Source organism: Eurosta solidaginis, chromosome 2 (genome assembly GCF_040869045.1).
Source record: "Eurosta solidaginis isolate ZX-2024a chromosome 2, ASM4086904v1, whole genome shotgun sequence".
NCBI lineage: Eukaryota > Metazoa > Arthropoda > Insecta > Diptera > Tephritidae > Eurosta > Eurosta solidaginis.
The window spans coordinates 250,952,810-250,970,903 of record NC_090320.1 but is presented as its reverse complement, the minus strand read 5'-3'; the positions used below and the strand labels follow the sequence as shown (position 1 = coordinate 250,970,903).

Sequence of the window (18,094 nt, the reverse complement as noted above, 5' to 3'; positions counted from 1 at the left end):
TACAGTTCACAAATTCCATTTTAAATTCAGAAATTTACAATTCATATTCAGAAAGTTACAATTCAAGTTCAGAAATTCCAATTTAAGTTTAGAAAATTACAATTCAAGTTCAGAAAAATACATTTCGAGTTCAGAAAATTACAATTCAAGTTCAGAAAATTACGATTCAAGTTCAGAAAGTTTTTCAGGATTGTTTTCTTTGATGCAATTGCAATTAAAGTATGTAACATGGTAAATGTTAGCGCTAGTAATCTGATTCAAGGATATGAAAGCCTACTATCTGTTAAGAAAGCATTGGACTTCTTAACTCACTTAAATCAATTTTGCTCACATGATGGAGATAGCGAAAAAAACCGATTCCTCCTTCTCTCTCCTCTCATAAGAGGTCAGTTACAAGGACATTCAGCTATATTCTACATAATCGCAACAAGCATATTGATCTGCATTGAGTATGACAGCAGTGATGACGAAATCAATGGAGCGTCCATAATCCCGAAAGTAACGTATAAGTACTGTGTGCACAGATCAAGTCTTCCTCCACCTGCCTCTCGCAACTCTGTGCGTTGAAGCAAATAATGTTAATCTAAGTTAAATTACCCTGTATATGAAATTTAGCAAGTAGATGGTACTGCAATGTATATATGTATGTACATCATACTTTTCGGCCCATGCCGTTACACTCTATTTTGTTTTTGTTGCAAGTCAGCTGCGAAGCGCGCTTTAATAATTTAGTATTTGCTTTTGCTGAGACAGCTAAACAAACGTCTTTGTAAAACCGTAAGAATTACTTAGTAACAAATAAACAGCTACTTCAAACGGACTAAGCAATCTTCTTTTTCTTTTTCTTGCCGAGAAAATACTGTAACAGGTTATGGGTACCAGTTTACGCAAGTTATAAAAACAAGAAAAGGAATAAAAACCTACAAATAAGAATTCTCCACGTGTTGCATTGTTTCTTTTAATATGGAACTGGCAAAACACATCAAACCTCTGACTGGCGAAGCAGATTGGCCAATCTGGAAAAGGAAGGTGCGAGATTTGCTAGATTACCATGAAGGTGCTCTAGATGCAATTGACGGCAAACTGGTGAAACCACAGCCCTTGGAACAAGGTGCATCAGAAAGCGAAGTCAAGAAACACAAGCAGGAGAATGATTTGTACCGAAAGGCAAACAATTATGCAAAATCCATGATTTCGAGTTCAGTAGCAGACGTCGTTTATCAGAAAATAATGGACAAAGAGACAGCGCACGAGGCGTGGGAAGCACTTAAATTGAATTTTGAAGCATTGTCAAAAGATCAACTGTTTAAAATAAGTACAGAATTTTTTGCGTTTGATAGGAGTAATGGCGAAGATGTTTCGACGCACGTTGCTAAGTTAAGAAACCTATGGAACGAACTAAATAATGGTTTGAGATTAAAAGATGAGAACGAACTTCCCGGCCTTATTCTAGTTTGTAAAGTTTTGCAAATTTTGCCTAGTGACTTCGAGAATTTCAGATGCAGTTGGATGCTATTGTCGAAGAATGAAGAAAGAACGTTTGAAGAACTGATTACGCAGTTATGCATGTACGAAACAAATTTTAGAAAGGCCACTGGGGCCATCACCGGAGAAGCACTTCTTGTGAAAAGCGGAAAATTTAAGCCAGAAAGAGGATCACAGAGGTCAAAAGAGAACGACATTTGTAACTATTGCAAAAAGAAGGGAAATTGGGTAACCACGTGCAAAAAGTGGATTGCTGATGGACGACCGCCAAAGAACGCCCCTCAGAGCAATGCACTAGTTACCAATGTAGCCCTGTGTAGCATCAGTGAAGATATTCATCAAGTTGAGACCAGTTCATCGGGATGGTGGATTGAAAATGGAGCCACAAGGCATGGAACGAACTGCCCGGACCAATTCGTCGAGTTCCAAAAGTTTCGAAATCCCCGTGTCATCATCGCCGCTGGAAAAGAAGCTCTCAAAGCTGTTGGAAAAGGAGCTATTCAAGTTACATCACTTACTGAAGATAACACAATAAAGATGATCTTAGCCGAAGTCTGGTATGTTCCAAAAATTTCTAAAAATCTCTTTTCAGTTTTAGCAGCTCAAGACAGAAATGAAAATAGCAGATTTCACTCGACTTCAACCAAATGCTGGCTGGAGGTAAATGGGAAAACGGTGCTGTGCGGAAATCGTGAGAGAGGCGGAACTCTGTACAAGGCAGCTATTGAACCATTAATTGCTGAAAACGTAGAGAGAGTCAGTATTGCTGAAGCAGGAAGCTCGACGCTGCAGTTGTATCACGAGAGGTGGGGTCACCATGACAGGCGACACGTAAGAGATATGCTCAAGAAAGAGTTGGGCTTCACAGTTAAGCTAGAACGAGAAATATGTGAACCCTGTGTTTTTGGCAAATCACATTGTCTACCATTCGGCACTAGAGTAAAGGCTACGAAGGCAGGCGAACTTGTTTCCACTGATGTTGGTGGCCCATTTTGTGAATCTTTTAGCAAGGTACGATTTCTAGTTGTATTCAAGGACAGCTACACCAAGTTTCGTTATGGTTTTGAAATTAAACAAAAATCAGATGTGAAAACTGTTTTAAGGCAGTTTATAGCACATGCAAAGACTATTCGGCACAATATTCAGGAACTACTTAGTGATAACGGCGGAGAGTTTGATTACGAAGAAGTAAAAAGTTTTCTAGCAGAGAACGGAATCGTACATAGACTAACAGCGCCATACACACCACAGCAAAATGGCGGTAGTGAGCGAGAAAATCGAACGATTGTCGAGATGGCAAGGACATTTAAGTATTCAAACTGTGAAGCTAAATTTCCAGATGCAATATGGGCGGAGCTAGTGACGTCAGCTATTTACATTCTTAATAGAACCGGAAAAACATCAGAAGAAGGAGTCAGCCCCTTCGAACTATGGATGAAGAAGAAGCCAAAAATCAACCATTTGCGCATCATTGGGTCCTCATGCTATGTGCATGTACCAGCTGAGAAGAGAAAGAAAATGGATAAGAAGGCAGAGAAAGGATTCCTAGTGGGGTATGATGGAGATGAGCGGTATCGAATTTACATTCCGAGCAATAACAAAGTAATCCTATCGAGAGATGTTCAATTCCACGAAAGACCCAGAGAATGTGAAAGTGCAGTCAAGCTGCCAATGAAGGACACTGATGAAGATGATCGAAATCAAATACAAGAAGATGAAAGTGGCGACGATTTTGGGGCAAAGACCGATGAAAAAGATGACAGTGAGCCACTAAACGGCGCTGAAAAGCAGTCTGGAAATGAAGAACAGTCTGAAAGTGACTTTAAAGAACAAGCGCAGCAGACACCCAGAATATTGAGGGAGAGATCGACCTTAAAGCAGCCCAAACATCTTAAAGATTATGCAATGATTGTGGAGGAAGTTCACAACCAATTGACAGAAACACCTGATACTTTTGAAAATACTCTAAACAGTGAGGATTCAGTAGAGTGGAAGAAAGCCATGGATCGCGAAATTGCCTCGTTAAAAGAAAATAAAACTTGGACTTTAACAGAATTGCCATCAGGTGTAAGAGCAATTCCATGCAAATGGGTCTTCCGAGTTAAGAAAAATCCGGATGCAAGCATCGACAAATATAAAGGAAGGTTGGTCGTTAAGGGCTTCAATCAGCGTCAAGGCATCGATTACAGCGAAACCTTCAGTCCAGTAGCGCGAATGAGCACAATTCGTTCTATACTTAGCATAGCAGCAAGTGAGAGGATGCATTTAACACAATTTGATGTATCAACAGCCTTTTTATACGGTGAACTCGAAGAGACCGTGTTTATGAAACAGCCAGAGGGGTATGAGGACGGAACCAACAAGGTATGTAAGTTGCAGAGAAGCCTATATGGTCTCAAGCAAGCACCAAGATGCTGAAACAAACATTTCGGAGCTTTTCTTGAAAAGTATGGATTCAAAGTTAGTTGCGCTGATCCATGTTTGTATGTTCGAGAAAGACTTGGTCAAAAACTCATACTTGTGATTTACGTGGATGATGGTCTCGTAGCCGCAACAGATCCACGTGAGATGGATTCTTCCATTGGAGAGTTGAATACAGAGTTTAAAAAAGTTTCAAATGAAGCAAACTACTTTTTGGCCACCGTGGTGTGACGGTAGCGTGCTCCGCCTACCACACCGGATGCTCTGGGTTCAAACCCCGAGCAAAGCAACATCAAAATTTTTAGAAATAAGGTTTTTCAATTAGAAGAAAATTTTTCTAAGCGGTGTCGCCCCTCGGCAGTGTTTGGCAAGCGCTCCGGGTGTATTTCTGCCATGAAAAGCTCTCAGTGAAAACTCATCTGCCTTGCAGATGCCGTTCGGAGTCGGCATAAAATCATGTAGGTCCCATCCGGCCAATTTGTAGGGAAAATCAAGAGGAGCACGACGCAAATTGGAAGAGAAGCTCGGCCTTAGATCTCTTCGGAGGTTATCGCGCCTTACATTTATTTTTATTTTTACTTTTTGGGGCTTGAAATTGAAGAAAAAGAAAATTTTATTAAAATAAGTCAAAAATCATATGCAAAGAAAATTTTAGAACGTTTCAATTTTTCAGATTGTAAACCAGTTTCAACTCCAATGATCAAAGACGCAGAAACTTCCAGACCAGGGAAAGATGACAAAGCAACAAAATTTCCTTATAGACAAGCTGTTGGAGCACTGATGTACCTGATGCTTGGCACAAGACCTGACCTGGCGTACAGTGTGGGGTTTATTTCCAGAGCGTTAGAAAATCCCACTCAGGACGACATCGTACGAGTCAAGAAAGTTCTTCGGTACATAGCAGGCACTCTGGATCTTGGAATAGTCTACCGGCATAATTAAGATGTAGGGCTTTTGGAAGTCTATAGTGATGCTGATTTTGGAGGATACATGAAGACAGGTCGCTCAACCTCCGGAGTCATTGTGAAATATGCAGGAGGAGCAATTTCCTGGATGAGTCAACGTCAAGCTATTGTGGCCACTTCCACAACTGAAGCAGAAATTATCGCAGCAAACGAGGGAGCCAAAGAAGCAATTTGGTTGAGCAGGCTCTTTAAAGGCATGTTGAAGCTGATAGATGTCCCCGTCATCCTAGTTGACAACTCTGCAGTAGGAAGACTGGTTCAAAACTCGGAATTTCATCGTAGAACGAAACACATATTGATTAAGCACTTTTTCATAAGAGAAAAGGTGACAGAAGGCAAATTGGGTATTAAACAAATTTCTACAGAGTACCAATTAGCAGATATTATGACCATTATTTATGTAATATTATACGTTTATTTAACTTTAATTAACAAGGGAAAGTGTTGAAGCAAATAATTTTAATCTAAGTTAAATTACCCTGTATATGAAATTTAGCAAGTAGATGGCACTGCAATGTATATATGTATGTACATCATACTTTTCGGCCCATGCCGTTACACTCTATTTTGTTTTTTTTTGCAAGTCAGCTGCGCAGCGCGCCTTAATAATTTAATATTTGCTTTTGCTGAGACAGCTAAATAAAAGTCTTTGTAAAACCGTAAGAATTACTTAGTAACAAATAAACAGCTACTTCAAACGGACTAAGCAATCTTCTTTTTCTTTTTCTTGCCGAGAAAGTACTGTAACACTGTGGAGGTCGCCCCCTTCCACTGCTTCCAAACTGCGGTGTCGACTGAAATACTTTCATGGCCGGAGCGTCCTCTTGCACTTGTTGCAAAGAGTTATCCTGCGTTTGATTTCTTAGCTCGGGATGTACACGCCTTGGAGAAAACATGGGGTGCAGTATATCCAAGCCACCATTGTCAACGAAGCATCAACACTTCCACAAATAATATATTAGTATTGCATTACGTATTATGAATTGGAACTTTTGAAAAATAATACCCTACTTATAATTTTCTAAACTTGAAGTGTAATTTTCTGTACTTGAAATGAAAATTCTGCACTTGAGTTGTAATTTTCTGAATTTAAATTGGAATTTCTGAACTTGAATTGTAATTTTCTGAACTTAAATTGAAAAATATGAACTTGAATTGTCAATTTCTGAATTTGAATTGCAATTTTCTGAACTTGAGTTGCAAATTTCTGAACTTAAACTAGAAAAGATGTATACAGGCCTCTTTTACTTTATTCAGTTTGAGTAATGACTGGCCACCATAACAAACGTACCATTAGATGGTACGAGTCTGATAACGCCCGTCTTCTTATTGTAGCGGTAAAGAGAACTCAAGGAGGTTTAGAGGACTGGTATCGATGTAGTAAAATTTATTAACAAATTCCACTCTATGTTAGATGCCAATTTTTCAACAAAACTTTGTTTATTATTAGCTAAACGCTACCTCTAGTAACCTTACCAGCGATAACGACGTCGTCCGCGTACGCGACTATCGGCGCTTAATTTTTATCGGGCTAAGAACGCCTTCTTGGAGAGTCTATCCGCCAACAGGGATGGTTGTTATTAGCTGGATTAGCAATATATTCCTGCATTGATTATGTTTATACTAGCTCTGCCTAGGACGCACAAAGCTAATTTGTAGTGCTCACTGTTTGCAGTACAATATGGTACCTATGAGCTTATTGAGGTAGTTTCGGTTGACCAGGCATGTACATATATATGCATGTTCCGTCAGAGAGGGTTTGGGTGTCCTTAACAGGGACCTTAGTGCAAAGCAGGTAAGGATTATGCGTTTGCATTATCCCAGTTGGAGCGTGGAGCCGTGTGTAGAAGTCCACGAAAGTGGGGAGAGTTTCTGACTGCCATTCACCTGGGAATGGCCACAGAGATTCTTTTGCATGCGGTTCAAGCAGCTCACTACTGCCGATCGCTTGCGGCCAAGTATCCTCTGGGTGAGCTAATGTGAGAAGGCGGCAAGGTGGCTAGGGCACTCTGACATAATCGATTTAAGGGCTAGCCGGGGAGATCTCATCGGCAGCCTCTGTACACCTCTATGTACGGCTGCAAGCGGCTCGCTATATAAACGTGCAAGCAATATTTTCACCCCCGCTGAGCGGGTTGTGCGCTGTGCTTGGAACCCGCCACGTAAAACCATACTCCAATGAAATATAGCAACAAGCCTCGGATAAATACACTCTATTGATGACGACCATGGCAAATGTTTGAAGGACAATGAATTGAGGGCATGCACCTGGAACGTCCGCTCCCTGAATGGGATTGGTGCAGATGCCCGGCTGGTTGATGTCCTCGTCAAAGCAAAATCTGACATCACCGCTATCCAAGAAATGCGTTGGACGAAACAAGGAAGAAAGAAGATCGAAACTTGTGACAGCTATTGGAGTGGCCATACGAATAAGCGCAGTTTCGCCGTCGGATTCGTGGTAGGATAGAGACTTTGTCACCAAGTTCTGGCGTTCACGCCTGTGGACGAGTATCTCGCCGCTATCCGAATAAAAGCAAAATTTTTTAATATATCATTCGTCTGCGCCCATGCGCCGACAGGGGAGAAAGGCGATGAGGTGAAAGACACTTTTTATGGACAATTAGAACGCACATACGAGCGCTGCCCCCGTCATGATATAAAAGTCGTGCTTGGCGACTTTAACGCCAGGGTGGGCAAAGAAGGTGTTTTTGGCCCTACAGTCGGAAAGTTCAGCCTACACAATGAAACTTCTCCTATCGGATTGAGGCTGATTGACTTTGCCGGTGCTCGAAACATGGTCATATCCAGCACGAGGTTCATGCATAAAAAGATACATCAAGCTACATGGCTGTCTCCTGATCGAAATACTCGCAATCAGATCGATCACGTTGTGATAGACGGACGGCATGCCTCCAAAATACGCACCCGCCTCAGCGCGGCTAAAACCAAGGAACAAAAAATACAAGGAAAGGTAGACGTCGAAAAGCTTCAATCACAACAGATTGAATGATTTCGCAACTCGACTCTCACACCTGCTCTCTGAGATCACAACTCAGCCTGAAGGAATACAGGAGCAGTGGGAGCATCTCCAAAGCACTTCGTACTGCCGCCGAGGAAAAAATTGGTTACCTGCGGCCACGAAAAAACAACTGGTAAGATGAAGAATGCCGCGTTGCAACCGAAAGAAAAGACGCTGCCTACAGGGCTACGTTAAAAGCAAGCGCAACAAGAGGAGTGTGTAAACGCTATCGTGAGTTGAAAAGGGAAGCGAGACGCCTTTTCAGGAAGAAAAAAGCAGAAGCAGAGAGGCGTGAGTCCGAGGAGCTTGAAATGCTAGCCACCAGGAATAACGCCCGAAAATTTTACTAAAAAATACGGCGACAGACGGAAGGTTTTAAGACTGGGGCAAACTCCTGTAGGAACGAAAACGGCGACCTTGTAACTGATGTCCAGAAAGTGCTTAGATTATGGAGGGAACACTTCTCTGCTCTCCTAAATGGAGGCAGCGATTCACCGCGCAGAGATGACGAATCCGATCCCGCAATCGATGATGATGGAATATATGTCCCCCCGCCCGATTATGAAAAAGTTAGAATAGCAATAACCAGATTGAAAAACAACAAGGCCATGGACGCTGATGGATTCCCTGCGGAGCTATTCAAGTACGGCGGCGAGGAGTTGGTAAGGCGCATGCAGCAGCTTCTTCGCAAAATATGGGCGGACGAGTGCATGCCCGACGATTGGAATCTACGTGTTCTTTGCCCAGTCCACAAGAAGGGGGATACTGCAAAATGCACAAACTATCGTGGAATCAGCCTTCTTAATATCGCATATAAGGTCCTTTCAAGTGTTTTGTGCGAAAGATTGAAGCCCACCGTGAATCGGCTGATTGGACCTTATCAGTGCGGCTTCAGACCTGGTAAATCTACCATCGACCAGATTTTCACAATGCGCCAAATCTTGGAAAAAACCCGTGAAAATAGAATCGACACACATCATCTCTTCGTCGATTTTAAAGCCGCCTTCGACAACACGAAAAGGAGCTGCCTATATGCCGCTATGTCTGAATTTGGTTTCCCCGCAAAACTTATACGGCTGTGCAAAATGACGTTGAGCAACACTATCAGCTCAGTCAGAATTAGGAAGGACCTCCGAGCCGCTCGAAACTAAACGAGGTTTCAGACAGGGTGACCCCCTATCGTGCGATTTCTTTAATTTGATGCGGGATAAAATTATACTAGCTGCAGAACTTAACCGCACTGGAACAATATTATATAAAAGCGTGCAATTACTGTTAGTTCTGCTTACTCTAAACTGGAAAAAGAAGCGGTAAATATGGGTCTGATGGTGAATGAGGACAAAACGAGGTACCTGCTGTCATCGAGCAAAGAGGCACCGTATACGCGCCTTGGCAACCACGCTACTGTCGGTAGCCATACTTTCGAAATAGTAAAAGACCTCGTTTATTTGGGAACCAGCTTCAACACTAATAACAACATCAGCACTGAAATCCAGCGAAGAATCAATCTTGCCAATAAATGCTACTTTGGACTAGGTAGGCAATTGAATAGTAAAGTCCTCTCTCGGCGAACGAAAATCATACTCTACAAGTCACTTATCGTACCCGTCCTGCTATATTAGGCAGAAGCATGAACCATGAAAACAGCAGATGAAGCGGCTTTAGGAGTGTTGGAGAGAAAAGTTCTTTGAAAGATTTATGGACCTCTACGCGTTGGCGATGGTGAGTACCGAAGAAGATTTAATGATGAGCTGTACGAGCTATACGCAGACATCCACATAGTCCAGCGAATTAAAACGCAGAGGCTGCGCTGGCTAGGACATGTTATGCGAATGAAAAATGATGCTCCGGGCAAGAAAGTGTTTCTATCGGAACCCGCCTATGGAAGCAGAGGTAGAGGGCGGCCCCCACTCCGTTGGAAGGACCAGGTGGAAAACGATTTAAACTCCCATGGTGTGACCAATTGGCGCCGGTTGGCGGATCGAAGGAGCGACTGGCGCGCCTTGTTGGACGGCCATAACCGCTTAGACGGTTAAGCGCCAATTAAGTAAGCAAGTAATTATCCCAGTTTTAACTACAGCGATACTCGCCCCGTACATCCTTTCCAACCAGATCCCGTTAGGCTCTCAAGATTTGCCAACATCAGACAACTTTAGCCTTGTCCTTTATGTGCAACTCTATGGATACGACGTCACAGTCATTATCAGCTACCCCTGTTTCCCGATAACTGACCAACTCAGTGCAGGTCCCCTATTCCTCTGCTTCCAAACTTCGGTTTCGATTGAAGTATTTTTTTTTTGGTCGGACAGTCTTCGTCCATGCGCATAACATGACCTAGTCAGCGAAGCTTTTAGTGGCTCTATATTTATATGTGCGCGAAGCTCATACAGCTCCTTCGATACTCGCTATCAGGAATCTTCTCTCGACCACGTTCTTGAGAAATACATCAAGACAGGACAAGAGGGGAATTTACTTTTCAATTGCCTACTCAGTCCAAAGTGGCACTTGTTGGCAAGAGTTATAGGTTAGGTTAAGAGGGCGTGCGTGGGTGATACCCACACTTCCACTCGGAGACATTTTTGTCCATTGTGAGTGCCCTCAGTAAGTAAAGGGTGGCGGCAAATTCGTTTAGCCCCATTCCTCAACGAACCACTTGCTTTCCCTGATGAACCCAAGAAGAACATCTGCAAGGCTGTTGAAGAAGCGTGAGCACAGAAATCTGAGCCTTCTTCTTTCAAGCGCCGGGCATCGGCAGAGAATGTGGTAGATCGACTCATATTCCTCCTCTTCCTGACAGCTTCTGCAGGGGGTTTTTGGTATTCGCCACCGTCGGAGCATTGGTGCGATAGCACAATGACCTGTGATGATACCCGTAAGATTTGTTCAGTTTGAGAAGGAAGCTGGTGCCCTTCCTATCCAACATGGCCATAAGGACCTTGAGACAGTCAACCCTATTGGCCCATAGCAAGTCCGTTGCCCTGTTCTCATATTCGTCGATTCTCCTTAGGAGACAACTCAGCGGCGGTCGGACGGAGCTGTCCACCTCACTTATATCTAAATCGGAACCATTCCTAGCCACCTCGTCCACGAGTTCATTCCCTTCAATGCCGCTGTGCTCAGGGACCCAGCAAAGGGAGACATTGAGATGACTTATAGAAGCAAGAGAGGCTCTCCACCTACGCACGATGTCCGATTTTATCATGTTGGACTCTAATGCCCTTAAGGCGGCTAGGCTGTCAACAAAGATTGTTACGTCGGTGTTGGAGACCGCGCTATCTTGGAGCAGCTTTGCCGCTCTGTCTATGGCATAGACCTCGGCTTGGAATACACTGCATGCGTCAGGAAGTCGGAATGATTGGCTTAGCTGTAGATGTGTCGAGTACATCCCAGCTCCAGTTCCCTTTTCTATTTTCCAGCCGTCGGTGTATATTGTGATGACCCTTCCGTTGTCTAGGCCTACTTCCCATTCCTCCCTTGAAGGATATCGTATGTTCTGGCCCTGGATGTCCAAAACCCCTGTGATGTGGTCTGTTTTGGATGTTAGGTCGGTTATTATTCCGTTTAATTGCCCCTTCGTCATATCGTCCAGAATCGTCGCGTGTCCATGCTTAGCTGTTTTCCACATGTTGGATTCTCTTAGTCATAGAGCTCCTCTAGCGGCTAATCCCTGCACGAAGACTTGTAGAGGTGTCAAGTGAAAAATTACATTTAGCGCTTCCTGAGGTGCGCTGCTCACGGCGCCTGACATTTCCAGGCATGCCAGCCTTTGTACCTTCCCGATCCTCTGTTGATTACTCTTTTTGTCTAGCGTCTTCCACCAACGTAGAGCTCCATATGTTAGTATCGGTCGAATGACTGTGCTGTACATGCCATGAATGATATGTGGTGCCAGTCCCAGTTCCGCCCAGAAGCCCTTTTGCAGGCATAGTATGATGCTAGAGCTTTCTTTGATCTCATCTCAACGTTCCTTCTCCAGCTTAACTTTGAATCGAGTATAATTCCAAGATATTTCGCTTCCGAAGATAGGTTTAACGTTGTGCCGTTTAGCCTCTGTAAGTTAAAGGAGGGTATATTTGTCTTTGTCGTGAACAGGACAAGATCAGTTTTTGTTGTGTTTACCCCCAGCGCATTTTGCCCTGCCCATCGAGAAATGTCGCAAAGTGCCGATTCCATGAGTTCGCTGATAGTTGGCAAGAATTTGCCTGTGATCAGAATCACTAAGTCATCGGCCTATGCAACTACCTTTCTTCCTTTCCTCCTACAGATTTCAAGAATTTCGTTGACCACCAGTATCCAAGGCAAGATTTATACTTTCTTTGATTTCTAAGTTGACATTGTTTCCACTGTTAATGCTGGTTCCCAGAAAGAAAAAATTCCTACACAGCCTCGAATTTACTTCTGTCAATAGTGACATAGCTGCCAAGACGCGAATGCGCCGACAGACAGAGTAACTGAATATAAATTATACCTGGTGTTATTTAAATAATCTTTTGCCGCATTTAGAACGCCGCTGTGGGAGTACCCAGCTCCAACTTGGTGCAAGGATCACATTATGAAACAGGCGCTAGCACCCGAAAACGCATGCTCTGTTGGATAAATCAACAAGTCTACCTGCTGGGCGGCAAATTATAGTTCTTTCATACCGATCGCCAAGATTATACTCTTTAGAATGTTCTGAAGCTAGTACAATATCATCCGCATAAGCCTCCACGACCACAGAGCGGGTTACGGGGTTAGAATATACCCGCGGTAGGTATGCCTGTCGTAAGAGGCGATTAAAATACCGTATTCAAGGGGTTTGTGTAGCGCAGCCCTTTCAGGTTGCCAGCGCAATACATAGCTTCTCCAAACCCAATTGTCAACCTCACCTATCCGTGGCGAATCCTGTTTCATGGCGACCCCGAACTCCTCACGGATCTAGGGGGTGGGAGGGCGGTATGGCCTAGAAGGTCGCATGTGGTCATAACAAATCGTTCCCGAGATGGTCGGGCTTGGTACCGGAACGTACCGGATCTGCATTCGGCAAAGGACCATCAACTCGATAACACTCCCCAAGGCCTTCGGGGAGTGTTCTTATCGCTACAACAACAACAACAACAAGCACAGAAGACCCACACATTAGCTTTTTCCCAACCGCTGCTTTACAATGTTGAAACATTCAATCGCTGATGCAGTGATCTCCTATACTATTGTAATTGAATCTTATCAGCAATTTGCTTACACTCTCCTATAAGATTTTTCAACAACTCGTGTTTGAAATGAGTACTGCTGATCTTGTCAGTAGCAGTGTTTTTGTACGCAGCCATTTCTAATCTTTGTGCGCAAAAAAAAAACCAATTCCGCTGCATAATCCGTTGAAAGAATTTGGCGACATCTCATAGTTTGCTAAAGTTTATATACATAATCGGAATGGGATATGCTTGCACACTAAGCAAGTTCATCAAACCTTTGATGGTCCGCTATCCACTCACCTGCATTGCCTTTAAATCGATGTTTACTGTATCGATTCTAAATTTCGATAATCCATATGCTTTTGACTTCATCATACTCAAGGTGCCCATACCAATATTTTTACGCATATCTGGTACATCTATTGGATCAGGTATTGGTACGCCAGGTAAACCCACAGGATCATTTTGTTTGAAATGTTCGAGAACGGCGAAAAGTTGGGCAGCTAAACGATTCTCTGTGACGCGTACATTATGCTCATCGTTTGCATCACTGTTGGAGGTGGACTCTTCAGTCTCCGTTGTCTCTGTAATGTTTGTTGTTGGCGTTGTTGTTGTTAATACAGAGTCAGAGTCTTTCTCTGTTTGGAGAAAAAATAAAACACTAACATTCTTCAATTCTTCTTCAGTCATTTGCACTAATCATTTACCGTTATCCTCTTCTTCTGCCAATGCTAGACTGCAATTTAAGCAATAGACTAAGACAAAGCCTAACGCCAGCCATGTGCGTATTTGGAACATTTTCATGATTCCCTTTATTTTCTAATATAAACAACAATAATTTATCAATTGTGCTTTAATACAAAAACAACAATATTTACTAAGAAACAAGACAACCGTTCATTGGAGTTCAGTAAATAGCGCTGACAAACGAAACAATCTAAGACGCGACGTATACTAAAATCAACAGACAAATGGGATTATAAATTAGTCAATTTGATTGAGATCAATACTATGGAATCATGAGATAAGAACATATGGGAGAGAGAGAGTAGATCGGAGGGGCTTTAAGATAAGCTTATTCTCAGACTGCGTAAGTCGGGAGTGCAGTGTCAATATTTACGGAAATGCAGCGTAAAAAATGTATTTCACCCAGTTAACAAAAAGTACAGATTCCAAATATATCAAAATCGTAATCGGTTTCGAAAAAGTAATCGGTTCCAAATACTCATAATTCTGAAAAAAGTAATTCATTCTAAAAACTAAACGGGTTAAAAAAATAACTGGTTTAAGAAAAATAACAGTTAAAAAGTTGGAAATTCGAAAAAGTCTTGGTTAAAAAATGTCCTAGTTGAAAATGTTTGAGTTCCCAGGTATCCCTATAGCAATATCGTGCCGAATCATGCATCCTTTTTATTTTTCGAACTTTTTCCATAAAAGTCCACATATAAAAGTAAAATCTGTATTTTTATTTTTTGAGTCCGAGTTTAACTAGTTCTATCTGACTCAGAATATAAAAATCCGAAAATAATTTTTATCTTGATCCAAATATATTAAAAGTCCTAAATTAATAGTTTTGCAAGGAATTATATTATAAAAGGAATGACAGTTTCCGCCCCTGATATTAACCGGTTCAAAACTGTTAACCGTCTAAAAATAGTTAGAATAAGTAAAGGTGTCTAAGTTCGGGTGTTACCGAACATTATATACTCAGCATGAACTTCAATTGTACATTTCATTTCACCGCCCGTTTAAAAAAAAAAATGTCTCCCCATTTCCTCTTACAATAAAACTTGATAAGTGAATTAACATTGATTCAAATCTATTTTTTTTTGCTAAGATATAGCTTCTTATTCTAGTTTACGACCCTTTAAACTTGTTTTATATCTAAGTTGCCGTGGTCTTTAACCGATCCCGGCCATTTTTACAAGTAATATTTTCTGCTATAGGGAAAATTTGTGTACACAATTTCATTTCGATGTAAATTTTTCTTCGAGTTATGGCTCCCAAAACATACAAAATGGCTTAGTGATAAAAGAGGCGGTGCCACGCCCATTTTTTATACTCAGTTGAGCAGAGCTCACAGAGTATATTAAGTTTGATTGGATAACGATTGGTTGTACATATATAAAGGAATCGATATAGATATAGACTTCCATATATCAAAATAATCAGGATCGAAAAAAAATTTGATTGAGCCATGTCCGTCCGTCCGTCCGTCCGTCCGTTAACACGATAACTTGAGTAAATTTTGAGGTATCTTGATGAAATTTGGTATGTAGGTTCCTGAGCACTCATCTCAGATCGCTATTTAAAATGAACGATATCGGACAATAACCACGCCCACTTTTTCGATATCGAAAATTTCGAAAAACCGAAAAAGTGCGATAATTCATTACAAAAGACAGATAAAGCGACGAAACTTGGTAGATGAGTTGAACTTATGACGCAGAATAGAAAATTAATAAAATTTTTTACAATGGGCGTGGCACCGCCCACTTTTAAAAGAAGGTAATTTAAAACTTTTGCAAGCTGTAATTTGGCAGTCGTTGAAGATATCATGATAAAATTTGGCAGGAACGTTACTCCTATTACTATATGTACGCTTAATAAAAATTAGCAAAATCGGAGAAGGACCACGCCCACTTTAAAAAAAAAATTTTTTTTAAAGTAAAATTTTAACAAAAAATTTAATATCTTTACAGTATATAAGTAAATTATGTCAACATTCAACTCCAGTAATGATATGGTGCAACAAAATACAAAAATAAAAGAAAATTTCAAAATGTGCGTGGCTCCGCCCTTTTTCATTTAATTTGTCTAGGATACTTTTAACGCCATAAGTCGAAAAAAAATTAAGCAATCCTTTTGAAATTTGGTAGGGGCATAGATTTTGTGACGTTAACTGTTTTCTGTGAAAATGGGCGAAATCGGTTGATGCCACGCACAGTTTTTATACACAGTCGTCCGTCTGTCCTTCCGCATGGCCGTTAACACGATAACTTGAGCAAAAATCGACATATCTTTAATGAACTTAGTTCACGTGCTTACTTGAACTCACTTTATCTTGGTATGAAAAATGAACGAAATCCGACTATGACCACGCCCACTTTTTCGATATCGAAAATTACGAAAAATGAAAAAAATGCCATAATTCTATACCAAATACGAAAAAAGGGATGAAACATGGTAAGGTAATTGGATTGTTTTATTGATGCGAAATATAACTTTAGAAAAAACTTTATAAAATGGTTGTGACACCTACCATATTAAGTAGAAGAAAATGAAAAAGTTCTGCAGGGCGAAATAAAAAACCCTTAAAATCTTGGCAGGTATTACATATATAAATAAATTAGCGGTATCCAACAGATGATGTTCTGGGCCACCCGGGTCCACATTTTGGTCGATATCTGGAAAACGCCTTCACATATACAACTAACACCACTCCCTTTTAAAACTCTCATTAATACCTTTAATTTGATACCCATATCGTACAAACTCATTCTAGCGTCCCCCCTGGTCCACCTTTATGGCGATATCTCGAAAAGGCGTCCACCTATAGAACTAAGCCCCACGCCCTTTTAAAATACTCATTAACACCTTTCATTTGATACCCATATCGTACAAACATATTCTAAAGTCACCCCCGGTCCACCTTTATGGCGATATCTCGAAAAGGCGAACACCTATAGAACGAAGGCCCACTCCCTTTTAAAAATACTCATTAACACCTTTCATTTGATACCCATACCGTACAAACAAATTCTAGAGTCACCCCTGGTCCACCTTTCTTGCGATACCTCGAAAAGGCGTCCACCTATAGAACTAAGGCCCACTTCCTTTTAAAATACTCATTAACTCCTTTCGTTTGATACCCATATTGCACAAACGAATTCTAGAGTCACCCCTGGCCCACCTTTATGGCGATATCTCGAAACGGCGTCCACCTATGGAACTAAGGATTACTCCCTTTTAAAATACTCATTAACACCTTTCTTTTGATACCCATATTGTACAAACAAATTCTAGGGTCACCCCTGGTCCACCTTTATGGCGATATTTCGAAACGGCATCCACCTGTAGAACTAAGGCCCACTCCCTTTTAAAATACTCATTAACACCATTCGTTTGATGCCCATATTGTACAAACAAATTCTAGGGTCACCCCTGGTCCACCTTTGTGGCGATATCTCGAAACGGCGTCCACCTATGGAACTAAGGATTACTCCCTTTTAAAATACTCATTAATACCTTTCTTTTGATACCCATATTGTACAAACAAATTCTAGGTGACCCTGGTCCACCTTTATGGCTATATCCCTAAATGGCGTCCACCTATAGAACTATGGCCCACTCCCTCATAAAATACTCTTTAATGCCTTTCATTTGATACACATGTCATACAAACACATTCCAGGGTTTCCCTCGGTTCAGTTTCCTACATGGTTATTTTTCCTTATGTTGTCACCATAGCTCTCAACTGAGTATGTAATGTTCGGTTACACCCGAACTTAACCTTCCTTACTTGTTTAAATTTGAAGTTTTTCCTATTTATTGTTATAAATCCACTTGGGAAATGAAATACCATTGATATAAAGCTTTTTTTTTGCAAAGATATAGCTTATTTTATTCGTCCACGACCCTTTTAAAAATCTTTTATATAAAAATGGGCATGGTCCTTAACCGATTTCGTTATTTTTTCTTCAAAGGATTCCTTATAGTAAAGGCAACCCCACTGCCGAATTTTGTTACGATAGGTTTAACGATTTTATTTAATAATTTGGGAAATATTTAAACAACGTGACATCCCGGGAGAAAAGGCTTTGAAGAGATTTACAAGGTATAATCGAAACAGCTGTCGCCTTGTCCGTCCTGATGTCACGTTGTTTAAATTTTTCCCAAATTATTAAATAAATTATAAAATTAAAAATTGCTTCAAATAAATGTTTTCATACATTTAAAAAAGCAATACGGGCAATCCCCGATTAAATCATATTAACGATTTTTGATTTATGATTAATAATATTTGTAAAATT

The 18,094-nt window shown here is 41.2% G+C and overlaps 1 protein-coding gene across 3 annotated transcripts in view; it reads right to left on the bottom strand.

Annotated features, from left to right (window-relative positions):
- Positions 1-18,094, bottom strand: part of LOC137240810 (serine-rich adhesin for platelets) — a 99,007-nt gene that overhangs the window by 34,554 nt on the left and 46,359 nt on the right. The window contains exons 1-3 of one of the 3 annotated variants that reach the window (XM_067767592.1): positions 13,940-14,037; positions 13,769-13,880; positions 13,362-13,699 (exon numbers count right to left, since the gene is read on the bottom strand). The exons of the other annotated variants lie outside the window; for them this stretch is intronic. Coding sequence (XP_067623693.1) covers positions 13,362-13,699; positions 13,769-13,865 — 435 coding nt within the window. The 5' untranslated portion in view covers positions 13,866-13,880; positions 13,940-14,037. Of the gene's footprint in view, positions 1-13,361; positions 13,700-13,768; positions 13,881-13,939; positions 14,038-18,094 lie in introns of those variants that run through there. 3 annotated transcript variants of the gene reach the window in all.